A 17154-nucleotide genomic window follows, 5' to 3' on the forward strand; every position below is an offset into this window, starting at 1 on the left:
TCTGTCCTCTATTCCAAGCATCACGATCACTTCACTCAACTGCACTCAACTCAACAGTCAACCACTCGAACCAGCAATTAATTATCTCAGCCATCTTTCATTTATTAGCATGTTTATTAGCGTCGTCCGTCGAGCGTTCACAAAGTGTCTGAAAATTTTATTGTTCAATTATCAAAAATAAATTCAGTTACAAAATACATTTATTGTATTTGATGTTCAATATTTATAATTGTTTATTTTTAAATAAAAAAATATGATTAGTGCCATCAAGTGAATATTAATGAATCTTAATATAATTGTGATATTGATCAAAGCATTTTTGGCGCGCCATTATTGAGTGGCATCCAGCGTCTAACCAAAAAAAAAAAACAAAAACCCATTAAATTATCATTGTTAAATTTGTTTGTGATAATAAAATTAATAAATTATTATGCTTCAATTCATTATAAAAAAAAAAGTTGACTTAAAAATCAAATCAATAAATTTTTTAGTGAAAAAAATAATTTTTTTGTTTCCAAGCACGTGGTAACAACGAGTGTGTTAAATAATTAAAAAATAAAAAATAGGCGAATTCGAATTCACATCAAATGAAGAAATTGCTGCATTTCAACCTGGTGAACGTAATGTGTAAGTATTTTTGTATCAGGAGACCCGGTGGGGTCACGCCTCAATTTCAGAACGAAAAAAATATATAGAACGAACGCGAACTCTCTACCGGGTATAAGTATTTTAAGTTTGTGCTCTGTGACGTCATAATTTCTAATTTATCAAATTGCAGTCTAACTATTGGCCGAAAAAAATAAATAAAAATAGTTTTATTATATATATCGATGACCCTCTTTCTAATAAGCCTACTTTCGATTTTTTCCAATAACTAATAAAAAAGATATCAACATCAGTAAAAGCCGAAAACAAAAACTTATTAAAAAATAAATTTCTAAGCTAAATGTCCTCGTTGCCCCCACTCTCGAGACGTTTCATGTCGTACATACGGATATGTGCATGTATGCATAGTTATCGATTTTTTTCTTGTCCGTGTGTGTGTTTGTTCTTTTTTTTTTTAATTCTCCCTTAGCTACATATATATGGGGCATTCCATGTCAACTCACAGGGTTTTTTCCCTCACCCTCTCGGATTCGAGAAGAATATTTTTTTTGAGTTATTCATCGACTCAGATGTACCTCTGATTTTTTTTTCATTTTTACCATCATTAACCGCCGAGCTAGAATCAAAAAATGCCTCCTTCACAAAAGTAAACTACGATTTCGCCATTTTTTAAAATTCTGATTTTTTAACTGCAGATAGTAGAGCACAAGATTAGCTCAATTTCCAAATTTTATCATGGGATAATGATGGGTTCATTATAAAAAATTTTTTTTTCCATGTGAAAATTACTAAAATCAGGCAAGATCATATCCCAAAAAACAGGTTTTTTTTTTTGTTTCTTATAGGAAATTTTCTCACGATTACGGGAAAAATACGAAAAAAATTCCCACGCATAAGCAAAGTGGTTAAAAATCAAGTTGAATTATCGAAAAACGACTATTTATCGATTATTTATCGTACAGCTATAAAAATAACGATTGATTCTAAAATTCAATAATGGTGATCGATAAAACTCGTCAAGGAAAAAAAAATGTCTTAATAAAAATTTAACATCTTGTGAAGTGTGGTTTCCTCACTTTATTTATTTATAATTAATTTAATTTCAAACAAGAATTTAAAAGAGAGACACGAAATTTATATTTAATATTAATAATAATGAAACAATTTATTTAACAATTAGACTATAATAATTTAACGAAACACAATATGTATATATTATTGATCGTGAGGTGGCATAGCCACATCACCAATACAAATTTATAAGTATAGTTCCGACGCACCGTTTGGCTTGGTGGCCGGACTAGAAGCGAAGAGAGCGGAGTCTCACGCAACAAGAAGTAGTGAGGGTTCTCGTACCCACACATAGATACATGGCTAAAACACCTCACTGACTATGTCACATGACCTGTCAGTGCGGTGGGAGACATCAAATATTCTATCTCGCTACAGTACCCCCCTATTATGTTTATTTTTTGACATACAATTAAAAAAATAGACATAATACAATTACTCAATATTTGATGACTCCAAAACAAAACTTATTCATACATAATTACAAAGACATATAAAATATTCAACATAATAACACACAATATTAATAATTACAAAATTAAAATTTCTCAATGATCATTAAATAAAATTAAATTATCTTTCTTTTAAAATTAAAATTTACCTTGAAAACTTTAACATAATAATAATAAATGAAATCAAAATTTAAAAATTTATATCAGTCATTTTTTTTTTTTTTTTTTTAAATTAAAATTATTTTGTTTAAAATTTGACCTTGAATATTTAAAATTTTTAAAAAATATATAAATTATTAATTGAATTATTTATAAGAAGGATATAATACATATTTTATAATTTTTATAAAATTTTGATGTCTTTGCGCCACTCATTGAATACTTCCAGCATATTGCAGGAGTAGCATCCACCATAATATAATTTGGTCCTCACATGGCATATATTGAATGCGCCATTGAAGTTCACATACAAGTACAGTGGTTATCATGTCACCTGGTCCTTGGCACGAGGCAAATGACAATAGCCAACTTGATTTCCCATTTTCCATCACTTAATTGACAATCCAAGACATATATATCACACATGTCCCAGTGACCATAATATTTTTTCCTGCCTCCAAATTTACCATCATGCTTGGACTTATTGAAGTGCCTATTATTATTTTTTATTAAATGCAAACAATTTAATTTTATCTTGCATTTAATTTTATCATCATTTATCATTTTATTATGTACCAATTTGGATTTTACTTTATTTTTGTGTTTATTTTTGGTACAATCTATTTTGTGTTGTTGACCAGTATTTATTTTTTCAATATTATTATTCATGACCTTGAAATGAATTTTCTTTTCACTGGTATTTAAATTATTATTATTAATATTATTTTTACACAGATTATTATCACAAATTACTTGGTGACAATTATTTATTTTATCAACACAATTGTTGTGATTTTCATGCACAATATTTAATTCATTTCCATGGTAATTATTTGTTTTTTCAGTGCATTCATTGTGATTATTATTCACAACATTTGTTAATCTATTTTTATTATCAACAATCTGTGCTGGATTTTGTTGATCACAAATTATTATTTCACCATGACTGTTGTGATTTTCATGCATAACCATGATTTTATCTTTATTTTTACATACATTATCAACACTTTTATTTTCACATATGTTATCAACAAAATTTAATTTATTTTGTTGATTACAATTTATTTTATCATTTTGATTGTTGTGGTTATTCATCACAACCTTGAATTTATTCTTATCTTGATTATCAACAACTATTGCTTGATTTTGTTGATCACAACTTATTTCATCACCATGATTAGCATTTTTTGAGGAATCACCCCTCTGCTGATCATTCATTTTATTCATGACTGCCGCACATACACTCTCAATACATATATTATTTATTATTTCATCAATATTTATTTGATGATAATCATTTATTTCTCCATTTTCTTGCATGTTTTTTATTATTGCATGCAGTATACATTCGAGCTCCTTGTCACCATGAATTTTATGGTAATCTTCATCATATGAGCCTCTGTTCATGTTGCATCGCATGAATTTTGATACATCAACATTTGATACATGCAACCACACGGTAGCACCTGAATATGCTCCTTGAATCACTGCCAGTTCTTTTATAGACGCTGTGATACATTTTACTTGTTTTATAAATTCATTTATTGTTGTATTGAATCTCTTAACATTAACCGTTATTTATTAATAAGAATTATTAATGAATTAATAAGAATTATTAATAAGAATAATAAGTTAATAAGAATTATTTCCATTAATTCTTCAATAATATCTATTTGATTCAATACTGCATCTCGATTTTGAACATCAGCCCTTCCAATAATTATTGGCTTACATGTTGGCCACATGTTCAATACAAATGATATTAATTTTTCCATTTTATGTTGTATATTGTACACAAGCAATTATTTCAATATTTTAATTACTATATATTATCGATTATTTTATATCACATATTATTTAAATGAAAATATTTTGTTTAATTTTCATGTATTATTTTATTATACAGTACATTTATTATTATTATTTTCTGATGGAATCAGGCGTGCCCAACGCTTGACTGCCACGTGTATCCAAATTTTATTATTATTATTTTTCTGATGAAATTTTCACAAATATGGCGTGTTCAACACTTCGTTGCCACGTACATACCAATTATTATTATTATTATTTATTCACAAGATTTGTTGATTTTTCTCCAATTTATATGCAAAAATTTTTCTCAACAATTTTTATTTTTAATTTAATGTAATGTATTTTATGCTTTTTATCACTTTGCACATCAATACTTCTCTTCTCACTCTCGTGATTGAGATTATAACTTTGAGCCAATTATATGTACTCACGACTGAATTTTCACAATTTTATCAATTTCTTTCTTTTATCAAATATTTATCTTTCTTTTTCTTTCTTTTTCTCACCTCGTGGTTTGAGCTGTTAGTTGGAAACCAATTATGAAATTTGGTCACAACTAAAATTTATAGTTATTAATTTATATAAATTATTACTCTTTTTTTCACCGCGTGGTTTGTGCCGCTAGTTGGGAGCCAATTGTGAAGTGTGGGCTTTTATATTTTTATTTTCTTTTATTGTTAAATATAAAAACGACCAATCTTACTTGTTTAAATTTTATCAAATGAATATGCAATGAAATTTAATTTAAAATATGAATATTAATTATTTAAATTTACCCTGAAAGTGAGTGGATGTAAAATAACAATTAAACAGAATTTTTATATTTCAATATATGAAAATTAGTTGTATTTATTCAAAATATTATGCCCTAATCATTCACACAAAACACACATACTCATACCAATATAACCTGAATGGTGATTGAAGTTCTTGATGCCAAGTTGATGATGTTGATGGAGATTCGTTGGCCTTAGAAGACTTGGTTGATCAGACCAAGTAAATGTCCAATATTTGATGTTGAGTAATTGCCAGCAATGAAAATTATTGATGCTGAATAATTGCCAGCAATGAAAATTATTGATGTTGAATTGATTTTATTTCTTCAACGCTGATGCAACAAGTTTTATTTTTTGAGTAATGGCGGCGTGATTTATGGAAGGACGCCGTCCTGATTCACGTCGTCGTTTACCAAGTTCTGATTTATTGCTCAGCTTGTTTAATTTACAATTTTTTGTGTACACAATATATTTTCTTTAATTAATGACAATTTGATATTGATTGTTGTTTTACAACAATCAATTCGTTGAAAAATCAGTTTAATGTTTTTAGATTCACAATTCAGTACTTGGATTTATTTGAGTTGGCTTGGCCAACTTAATATTTGCCAGCGTCTTGCTTGCCAGCCAAGACCCAAGTGTACGGAGCACACTTTCTCCGTAGAACTTTTCTCTCTCTCCACTCTCCTCCTTCCCTTACTCCAATCTCTCCGTCTCTCTAACTCACACACACACGCATCATAATAGGTGGCGCACCATCTAGCACTACTATCTCGCTACAGTACCCCCTTTTTTATTATAATACATTATGATAAAAAATAATTATTGCTATGATGGTGCATGGAACACATTCACACTCATTCATAATATTCATTTACATACAAAATTTACAATATTAGGTAATCCTTATTTCATTTCAAATGATCCCATTGAATTAGAATAATTAAATAATATTGAGCAAACTTATAATTACGTTACAAAATGTTATTACAATTAAATTAAAATTTTTTATGATATAAATCAAATATGGTACTTGGAATATGAAATTACAATATTGTTATTTTTTTTTTTTTATCATTTGAATATAGATATTATAATTAATAATTAGTTCAATTCAATTGAACATATATATCTATTTATCTAAAACTATTTTTTATATATTACATAAATTAATAATCATCAAATGTACAATGTTTTTTTTTTTTTTTTTTTTTAAACAATTAAACAATGTATGTACTTAATTATGACAATTGTTTTAACTTAAATTTAATGGTCAAACTTAAAGACTACTTTTGGTCTTGTAAGGTCATGTAAAAAATTTAAAAAGTTTTTTAATAAACATACTTGCGGACACTCACACGATTATAAGTACCCCTCAATGGTTTATTATCACTGACATTAGCCAGCACGAACGCATTTTGGCCAACCAACGCATGAATTTTAAATGGTCCCTCATAAAGATGAAAAAATTTTTGTGTAACTTTGTCTCCTTGGTTAGAGAGGTGGGGTATACGAGCCAAAATAAGGTCACCAACTTTAAGTTCTTCTGGTTTATTGCCAGACTGGTTGTTAACACGCAATTTATACTTCTTATCTAAATTTTCCCTAACTTTATTTAGAGTTTTCTCGACATCAAAATTATTATCAACAGGGAATTTAATTAATTCATGAATTTTATCGGGTGCATGTAATCCGAATTGCACTTCAAAAGGCACATGTCCTGTAGACATGTGATGAGTGTCATTGAGACAATCTTCAATACTTTTTATGGATTTAGCCTATGATGTATGTGTATCATTACATAATAACCTAAACATGCGGCCTAACTCTCTCATCACCCTTTCAGTTGGGTTTGATTGGGGATGTCTTATTGAACAAAACCCTACTTTAATACCTTCAGACTCCAATTTATCTCTCCAGATACGAGAGGTAAATTGTGTACCATTATCAGCAAGAATTTTAATTGGTTTATACCCAGAATCATGAATATAATTATTAAATATTTTATTTAATGTATTTCGAGTATCGGCTTTGACTAGTGGATATAATTTTACGTATTTAGAAAAAGCATCAATCATTACAAATATATACTGTACTTTACCAGTTGACATAGGCAATGGCCCAAAATAATCAACTGTCACCAGTTCACCGGGTTTATTACTCGTTACACGACCGAAATTTCCTTCAACATTTACATTTAAATATTTAATACGTTGACATAAATCACATTTTTTAATAAATTTTTTAACTTTATCATGAAGATGTTTAAACCAAAAATTATTACATATCAACTTTGATGTTTTATATACACCACGATGGTGAATTTTTGTGTGTTCACAATTAATTAGCTTATCAATTATACAATCGGGTACAATTAATTTCCATTTATCATCATATGATGTTTTATGAAAATACACATTATTATATAATCTAAAATTATTATCACCTGATTTTATCTTATTATCCACGTATATCATCAAATCACGATCACTCTCTTGAAGTTTATTTAAATTAATGTTATCACGTTCAAGGTCAGAATCTAATTGTAATTGATTTATAATTTTATTTTGATTATTCTCATCACAAACAATTGATGGGATACCAACAAATTTAGAGCTAGGCTCGTGAAATTTACTATCTGGATTTCTACTAAAAAAATCAGCAACAAAGTTATCACTACCTTCACAATGATCAATATTAAAATCAAATTCTTGCAATACTAGATTCCATCTAGCTAGTCTACCAGAATGATATGGACTACTTTTAATGAACACAAGTGAATGATGATCAGTTAAAATATCAAAAGTACGATTAATTAAATAAGTTCTAAATTTATTTAATGAATAGACAATTGCCAATAATTCACGTTCAGTTGTTGTATAATTTGTTTCTGCTGGTTGCAAACACCGGCTTACTACCGAAATGAAACAAGGATTACCATCATCATTTCTTTGAAATAATATCCCACAAATACCCTTGTCTGATGCATCTGTTTGCACCACAAATTTTTTATTTAAATCATAATGATGAAGTTGTTGGATTTTACAAAAATTTTGTTTTAAATTAATAAATGCTTGACTATGCATATCATCCCATTCCCAAGACTTACCAGATTTTAATAGGTCACGTAAAGGGTCAACAAAATACGCGTGAGCAACAGTAAATTTGCTATAATAATTACATACTCCAAGAAATTGTTGTAATTCTTTTTTATTTTTGGGTTTTTCAAAATCTAGAATTACTTTTAATTTATCTGGATTTGGTGCATATCCATTTTCAGATATAATAAACCCTAAAAATGATACCGAGCTACGTCAAAACTGGGCTTTAGACAAGTTAAGTTTATAACCATGTTGGTGTAACCTATCAAATACCATTTGCAAATGTAATAAGTGCTCTTCAAAGTTACTAGAAGCAACTAACAAGTCATCAACATAATACGTTAAAAATTCATTAAAATCATTTTTAAACGCGATTTTTAACGCGCGAATAAATGCACACCCTGATGTCTTTATCCCAAACGGTGATCGACAAAATTGATAAAGAGTTGTATTATACAAAAAAGCTGTGTATTTTTGTGATTCTTTATCTAACGGTATTTGCCAGTATCCCGATGTAAGGTAGAGCATAGTAAATATTTTTTTACCTCGAAACTTGGGCATGATCTCACCAATGATGGGTGGCTGTTCATTGTCACCCTCAATATATTCATTAATAAATCTAGCGTCAAGACATATTCTTACGCTACCATTAGATTTTTTGACTACTCGCATTGGGTTACATATATCGCTTTCTGACAATGTAATGATATTATACTCTAACATTTTTTTTATTTCAGCATCACATGCTTCACGCAATGATAATGCTATAGGATAATTTCTTTTTACCGACACCGTACCGTGCTTTATTCGTAATTTATGTATATATGACTTTGACAAACCCGGTTTGTCCGAAAAAATAAATTTATTGTTTTTTAATAATGTATCAAACATTAATTTTTAAGTTTCATTTAATTTTAGAGAATTATTGTTTAATTCAACAATAAAATTCTGATCCACAGAATTATCCTCAATGTTTTCAGAGATTATGTTTAACATTTTACTTGTGTTATTTTCATGACATAAATTATTATCACCAATGACTTGACTTAACATTGTTATCATTAATTTTAATTACCCCCTTTGAATATAATATATCAACGTTATTTTGTAAACACCAATCACTACCCATCAAGATACCTTGATTTAAATTTGGTACAATTCAATTTTAATTCAATATTATCAACGTTAAATTTTAATAACACCTGTTTTTTAATTAATATTTTATGTTTATTTATTGCAAGAGTAATTTGCGTGTTAACTACGGGTAACTCGCCTAAAATTGATGACCTTGGGATTTGACTGTATATTTCATCGGACATGGCAGTCACCTGACTACCAGAGTCAACCAACGCCCAATGCTCATTCTCACCAATTTTAATTTTAATTTTATTACACTCAATAATATTGCTGTTTGTATTATTATAATCCCCATTTAAAACTTCATTATTAATTTCCTCAATAACATCATTATTAAATATTTCCCCAACAATATTACTTTCAAAATTAATAGAATTTATTTGAGGTGTGTTAGGATTCACATTATACAATCGCGCATGTGCACCGGGCGGTGGCACGCTCGTGTCAGGCAGCTGCCTGTTAAACGACGATGATGCGTTATTGTTATTGCCATTTTTATCCCCACTACGCCAGTTTGAAAAATGACTCCTAGCTTGGCCTTGATGTGTACTTTGACCAATTTTACCATCCAAATTATTATTATTATTATTGTTGCTATGAGTATCTTGAATTTTGGTCACACTGATCTGCTCAAGGACTTTACAAATTTTATTTGTTTTTTCATATTTTATTGTTACTAAGTGTACTCTAACATTTTCTGGTAATTGTTCTATTATTAATTTATTTCTTTCCCATTCAGAGAACTGTGGTTCAAGATACTCCGCTTCATGGATTTGTGTATCAAAATACACATCATATGACCGACCAGATTTATACTTTTTATCTAACCATTGATTTTTAAATTTAGTTCGTTGAGAATCACTGTAAAATTTATTCATATATTCACGTTTAAAATCATCGAAACTATTAAAATTGTTTTTAAGGTTTAAATACCATATTTTTGTATTACCCGATAAAATATTTTGTGTTTCAATTAAATGGTCTTGTTGATAAATTCTACCCTCAACCAAGTATCTTTCAAGTTCTTGCATGAATTTTTTAGGGTTCATGTTATCATTATGTTTTATTTTTTCAACGCAAGCATGGACTTGTTGGTCTTTTGCTTGGTCCCTTACTTGCTGGTTAACCTCCCTGCGCACGAGCTGACCAATATCACCGACATTCCCACCGGCGCGTGTGTTCAGTTGCTGCTGCAACTGCGCAACCGTACCGAGTGCCTCTTGTCTTTCCCTCAACGCTTGCTAAAGTTGTGCTTTCAGTATTTCCACATCTTCATTTCTCGCCATGATTCTACCCCGTAAATTATTATTATTATATCCCAAATAATTTCTTGAATTTATTGACTCATTTGATGTACTACGCCTATTATTATTATTTCGTGTATTTGACATAGCATTATTATTTTCAAGATTTAAATTTTGATTATTATTTGTATTGATATTTAAATTTTCAACACTTAAATTATCATTACTATCAATATCTAAATTATTATTACTATCAACATTTAAATTATTATTACTATCAATATTTAAATCTTGAAAGTGTTCATTTATAACTTGACTATTATTATTGTTTTTTGAATTATTTTTAATGTTTGAATTTTGTGTATTTTTATTAATATTATTTCCACGCGTACGTTTAAGTCTAACGACACCAGGCGTTCCCGCCAACGCGCGCTTGGTTGCCCTGCGTTGCCGAGGCGTCTCTTTTTCGGCCGTTTTAACTTATGCTACTAATACACACACACAACTTTCTTTCTCATGCGTACCCTTGCCTTCAGTTGGGAGCCAATTGTAAAGTGCGGTTTCCTCACTTTATTTATTTATAATTAATTTAATTTCAAACAAGAATTTAAAAGAGAGACACGAAATTTATATTTAATATTAATAATAATGAAACAATTTATTTAACAATTAGACTATAATAATTTAACGAAACACAATATGTATATATTATTGATCGTGAGGTGGCATAGCCACATCACCAATACAAATTTATAAGTATAGTTCGGACGCACCGTTTGGCTTGGTGGCCGAACTAGAAGCGAAGAGAGCGGAGTCTCACGCAACAAGAAGTAGTGAGGGTTCTCGTACCCACACATAGATACATGGCTAAAACACCTCACTGACTATGTCACATGAGATGTCAGTGCGGTGGGAGACATCAAATATTCTATCTCGCTACAATCTCGAATAAATATTGATTGTTTAGCTAGAATTACAGCTATAGTAAAACATCTAACGGCTAAGTAAATCGTATGCATGTTTTGAAAAAATATCGATAAGTCGAAAACTATCCGAGATATCGAAATTTTTATTAAGACATTTTTTTTTCCTTGACGACTTTTATCGATCACCATTATTGAATTTTAGAATTAATCGTTATTTTCATGGCTGTACGATATATAACCGATAAATAGCCGTTTTTTCGATAATTCAACTTGATTTTTAACCACTTTGCGCATGTGTGGGAATTTTTTCGTATTTTTCCAGTAATCGTGAGGAAATTTCCTATAAGAAACAAAAAAAAAAACCTGTTTTTTGGGATATGATCTTGCCTAATTTTAGTAATTTTCACATGGAAAAAAAAATTTTTTATAATGAACCCATCATTATCCCATGATAAACTTTGGAAATTGAGCTAATCTTGTGCTCTACTATCTGCAGTTAAAAAATCAGAATTTTTAATAAATGGCGAAATCGTAGTTTACTCTTGTGAAGGAGGCATTTTTTGATTCTGGCTCGGCGGTTAATGATGGTAAAAATAAAAAAAAAATCAGAGGTACATCTGAGTCGATGACTAACTCAAAAAAAATATTTGTTTTCGAATCTGAGAGGGTGAGGGAAAAAACCCTGTGAGTTGACATTGAATGCCCCATATATACATGTTTCAATTTTCGATTTATTCATATATGCAAGAAGATTTGTTATTTCTTATATATAATTAATATTGTTATTATTTCATCATTCACGGTTAACTGAAAATATGTAGAAGAATTATACAGGTGCGTGAACCTGGCCTGCATAACTCCTAGAAAAATTATCTAGAATATATTCATTAGAAGCGCCTTAATTTGTACCATTTTGCACCGCAATTGTTTTGATTTGTACCTTAAAATTAGAGAGTGGAGAAAGGGTTAAAACCGATTTTTTTTCTAGATGACTCAGGGGGAAAAAAAATTGCTACAGACGCAGAATAATTTGTACTAAAGCCCTGAATTTGTACCTCAAAAATAACAACAAAAAAAAAAATTATTTACTCCAAAACGTTAATCAACAATTGAATATCTGCTTTAATTATTGAGGTACACATTCCGTTCTAGCTCACGTTCTACTTTTTAAAATAAAAAATAAATTATTTAAAAATATTTTTGAGGCACCATGCGATCGTTAATGAAAATTTTTATATAACAATTGCATGGTGCCTTTAAAAATCAATATTTTCAAATAATTTTTTTTCTGTTTTGAAGAGCAGACGTTAAGCTAATTTGTACCTGAATAATAATAATAAAAAAACATGTTACTCCAAAATTTCAATTTACAATACTTTGTTATTATTATTGAGGGTACAAAATTGGCCCACGTTCTGCTCTTTAAAATAAAGTTAAAATTATTCAAAAATATTGATTTTTAAAGGCGCCATGCAATTGTTAATCAAACATTTTTTAAACAATTGCATGGTGCCTCCAAAATTCAATATTTTAAAATAATTTATTTTTTATTTTAAAGAGCAAAAGTGAGCTAACTTGTACCGTCAAGCCTTGAAAAAAATATTTCTCCGCCATTACTCCGGCATGAGATTAATGTCGGAAAAATTAATCTGCTACGATTTTTTTGCCGGAATAATTTCTCCGCCATCAACCTCATGCTGGAGTAATTTCTCCGGAAATAGGCCAAAAACGGAGAAATGCTGGAGTAATATTTCCACCAGGGAGAGCAGAATTTGTACCTCAATAATTAAAGCAGATATTCAATTGTTAATTAACATTTTTGAGTAAATAATTTTTTTTTGTTATTTTTAAGATACTAATTTCTTGCTTAGTGGTACAAATTAGTACAAATTATTACAAAGTGGTACAAATCAAGACGCTTCTGATGAGTATTCTAGATAATTTTTCTAGGACTTATGCAGACCAGGTTCACGCACCTGAATTGTACGAATATAATTCTTTATATTCTTTCTCACGAATTTTCATAAATTATTATTAGTTAAACAAAATGAGTGAAATACAAACAAAACATAAATTTACAATTGATGTCCCTGCAAGCCTCAATTTTAGATGAGCTGTTTATTTTTTTATCATAGCTATAATAATCAAAAGAAGTGAAATATAAAAAAAAATAGCAAAATTTTAAAGTATAAAGTTAATGAATTATAAACGATAACGCTTGCGATACATGTTAATAATATTATAATAAAAAGCGCCTAATTTTTTTTTTTTTTTTTTTTTTTTTATCCAGCAAATTATTCAACTTTATACTTTAAAATTTTGCTATTTTTTTTTATATTTCACTTCTTTTGATTATTATAGCTATGATAAAAAAATAAACAGCTTATCTCAAATTGAGGCTTTCAGGGACATCAATTGTAAATTTATGTTTTGTTTGTATATATGTATATATATATATATATATTTTACGAATAAACAATTGATTATCTTTCAAATTTATTCATTGTTGTAATTTTTATCATTTTATAATTTTTTATTCATTGTTGTAATTATTATTATCTTATAATTTTCAGTGACTTGACTGGCTTTGTCGATGCAATTGATGGGTTAAAGATCGTTCGAACCGCTTAAGGTCATGTCTACAAGTTTATCTTGAACAATGATCAATCCAACAGGATGCGGGTTCTTATCTGGGGTACGACCATGGCCAGAATTTGGGACTCTCAAATTCAGATGCATTCGGTAATCGAATTAATTGGAGGAACTGTGAAAATATCACATGCTTCTTATCGTGACACTGCTCTACATGTGATGGAATATCATGTACAGCCAAGCACTGCAGTATCAATTTTGGGTACTTATATGCCTGGTAATCATCAACCAATTGCAGCAATTTACAGACCAATTGAAATGTCACAAGTACTGTTTGAAGAAGAGCAACTAGGTAATTTTTTTTGTTTTATGTAATAAAATATGTTTTGCATTTTATTATGTGTAAATAATAATAATAATAATAATCATAATAATAAAATTCTGTGTCCCATTTTTTAGAAATTCATTGTCACATCAGAACACCGTTTCGTGTTGTCCAATTCAACAGATCACAATGTGGCCAAGGACAAGTAACAATGGTCATTATCGTCTTACTGTTAATATTGCTGCATACACTCCAAATGACAATTTAACAATTGGTACTCCCATAACAATACATAGTGAAATGATACGTGAACCACCATATTTTTCTGTTGCAACAACAGATAACATTATCATATGTGCAGATAATCCATTAACCAGAGAGGCAGCACGTCGAGGTTTTAACGCAATTAGTACAGCAAGGCGTCGACTTGCTGATGATCAAGTTGTTGTACCACGTGTTGCTATAAATGTCATTGAAGCTGCAAATATAAATGTTGTGCCAGCAGCAGCTCCAATAATTCAAATTCAAGCTGCTGATGTCCATGTTGCTCCAGCAGATGGTGGTATTGTTCCAGTTCAAGTTGCGAATAATCATGCTGCACCAGGTGGTGGTATTGTTCCAGTTAAAGTTGCAAATGATCATGTTGCACCAGGTGGTGCTATTATTCCAGTTCAAGTTGCAAATCATCATGCTGCACCATTACAGTTAGTTTTGCTTAAATGAATGATTAGTAATAAAGAATGACTAAAATGGTGCTTTATATTTGTTTAAAAAAAAAAAACTGACTAGATTTGAATATTATATTAACATTCGATTTGTTGTAATAATAATATAATCATATTATTAAAAATGAGTGATATTATTGTAATGATAATGATACCAAAATATTAAAATATAAAAATATAAACATTTATCATGAATGTTGATTCTTAACTGGTCTCATGGAAAAAATATCATTTAATGATAGGTTTCATCAACATAAATGATTGTTTGTGTCATGTTACTCTAGATTTGTTTGTAAAAAATAAGTGACCAAAATAGCATGTTATGTTAACATTAAATTTATTGTAATAATTATTTAATATCCAAAATGAATGATGTAATGATTTAAAAAAAAACATAAATTACTTATAAAATTGAATTTTGACTGGTTTCATTTTCATTTAAAAAAAAAAAACTTATGACTGATTTTATTAATAAAAAATATATTTGTGTTTCGATAAATAAAAAAATGATGCTTGACCAAAAAGTTTTCGTTTAATTTATTATTATTAATATTTTTGATTTTATTAAGAATAAATAATTGTTTGTTTCAATGAATAAAAATCTAGATAATTGTACATCCCTAGATGTATGTAAATGCATCATTATATTATGAATTATTATATAATCCAATATTCATTACTCATATTCATATTGTACCTAATAATAACTTTTGTTACGATTATTGATAAATAATAATAATTGAACTATCATTCAAAAAGTATCTATAGTTTAATTCAATACAATTAATATCTAGGGATATTACTTAGTGTTATATCCCAAGATCAGTGTTGGGTAGATATGATACCGGTGTATCATACAGCAGTATCATACATCTCCATTATCATACACTAAAAGCACCTATACGTGAATGCGCAGCCATTGTGCGCGTAAAAAGGGTCAATGAACCGAATACATTCTAAAACCACTCATATCAGCCGCGCGGCCATCGGTCTCGTATACATAAAATAAAAAGTATACATAAAATAGTAATAGAAGTGTTCGGCTGACTAGTTGTTCAATAAATAAATATTTATATAAAATTATATTCTGTGTTACGTTTTTAAATCAGAATTTCATTTACATAGAACCTTAATATTATAACTAATCAATAAATTTAAAAATTTCTATCATAAATGTTAATGACTGAATGAACATAATAGTTCACCCGGAAGGAGAGCGAAAAAGACAACTAGTCAAAAATATATTTATGCAACGAGAGATCTTTCAATTACTATTTATTAGAATTACTAAAGAAGTTTTACTTCCCTGTGCGTTCAATAACATACATCTTTTTTTTTTTTTTTAAACCGCTAGATTTTCAACTGAGTCACTGGATTTTTTACTTAGCCGCTAGACTTTTTACTTAGTCTCCGTTATAACCAAATATATTTTCATCAGCTTAATTTTCCCCTCAGCTACATCTTTTCCTTGGCTAAATTTTCCCTTAGCTATATTTTTTACTTAGTCTCAATTATAGCCAAACAAACAATACCTACATATTTTTACCAGCCTTTCGGAATATATTAAAAAAATTTATTTTAACTTTTTTTTCTACTTCACGTGTTTCATCAATCGTTATTATAAAATTAGGAACAAAAATCGATATATCGAAATTCTAAATTCATTGATTATTGAAAATTACTGAACAACATTAATTGTATGAAAATAGAAAAAAATGAAATAAAAAAAAAACAATAATTTTATCAATGAGTAAAAAAAATTTGTTCAAATGTGTACTTATTATTTTTTTGTTCAATTACAACGAAACGCTAAATATGTTTACACATAATAAACCCGTGAGTCTAGATGGCTCACAAAATTTTTTTTTTTTCTCGTACTAGACGCGAGGCACTGTCGTGACTTTTAATTTCCGTTCAGTCACAAGAGGCACAAACGTAATTGTAGACTTAAAAAAAAACCAACAAATGCCAAAAAAAAATTAGAATTATTTGAAAATTGATAAGCTAATTTCAACAGTATGGAAAAAACAAAATGTAATTTTTTTTCATGGAAATTAGAAAAATTGATTAAAGCCCAGGTAGAAATTAGACTCGGGGATCGAGGCTTTACGCTCGGATCGACGTCGGAAGCGAGCTCAATTCGATGTCGGAATGTTACGCTATTCGACGTCAAAATGAGACTACAACGAGGCTCAAGAAAAAAAGTTGAAAAAAAACTCAAAAATGTT

General features: G+C 29.0%; 1 protein-coding gene across 1 annotated transcript; it reads left to right on the plus strand.

Annotated features, from left to right (window-relative positions):
- The first annotated feature begins 28 nt into the window (after window positions 1-28).
- LOC122859563 lies at window positions 29-15450 on the plus strand. The gene is made up of 3 exons (XM_044163230.1): window positions 29-627; window positions 13858-14228; window positions 14336-15450. Exon 3 carries the CDS (start codon window positions 14391-14393, stop codon window positions 14922-14924), a length of 534 nt encoding a protein of 177 aa, XP_044019165.1. The 5' UTR covers window positions 29-627; window positions 13858-14228; window positions 14336-14390; the 3' UTR covers window positions 14925-15450.
- Window positions 15451-17154: the final 1704 nt, after the last annotated feature.

This window comes from Aphidius gifuensis, linkage group LG6, assembly GCF_014905175.1.
Source record: "Aphidius gifuensis isolate YNYX2018 linkage group LG6, ASM1490517v1, whole genome shotgun sequence".
Lineage (NCBI taxonomy): Eukaryota > Metazoa > Arthropoda > Insecta > Hymenoptera > Braconidae > Aphidius > Aphidius gifuensis.

What these genes read in the sequence shown, in the direction of transcription:
- LOC122859563 (XM_044163230.1), top strand. Translation starts at nt 14,391, where the DNA reads ATGTGGCCAAGGACAAGTAACAATGGTCATTATCGTCTTACTGTTAAT.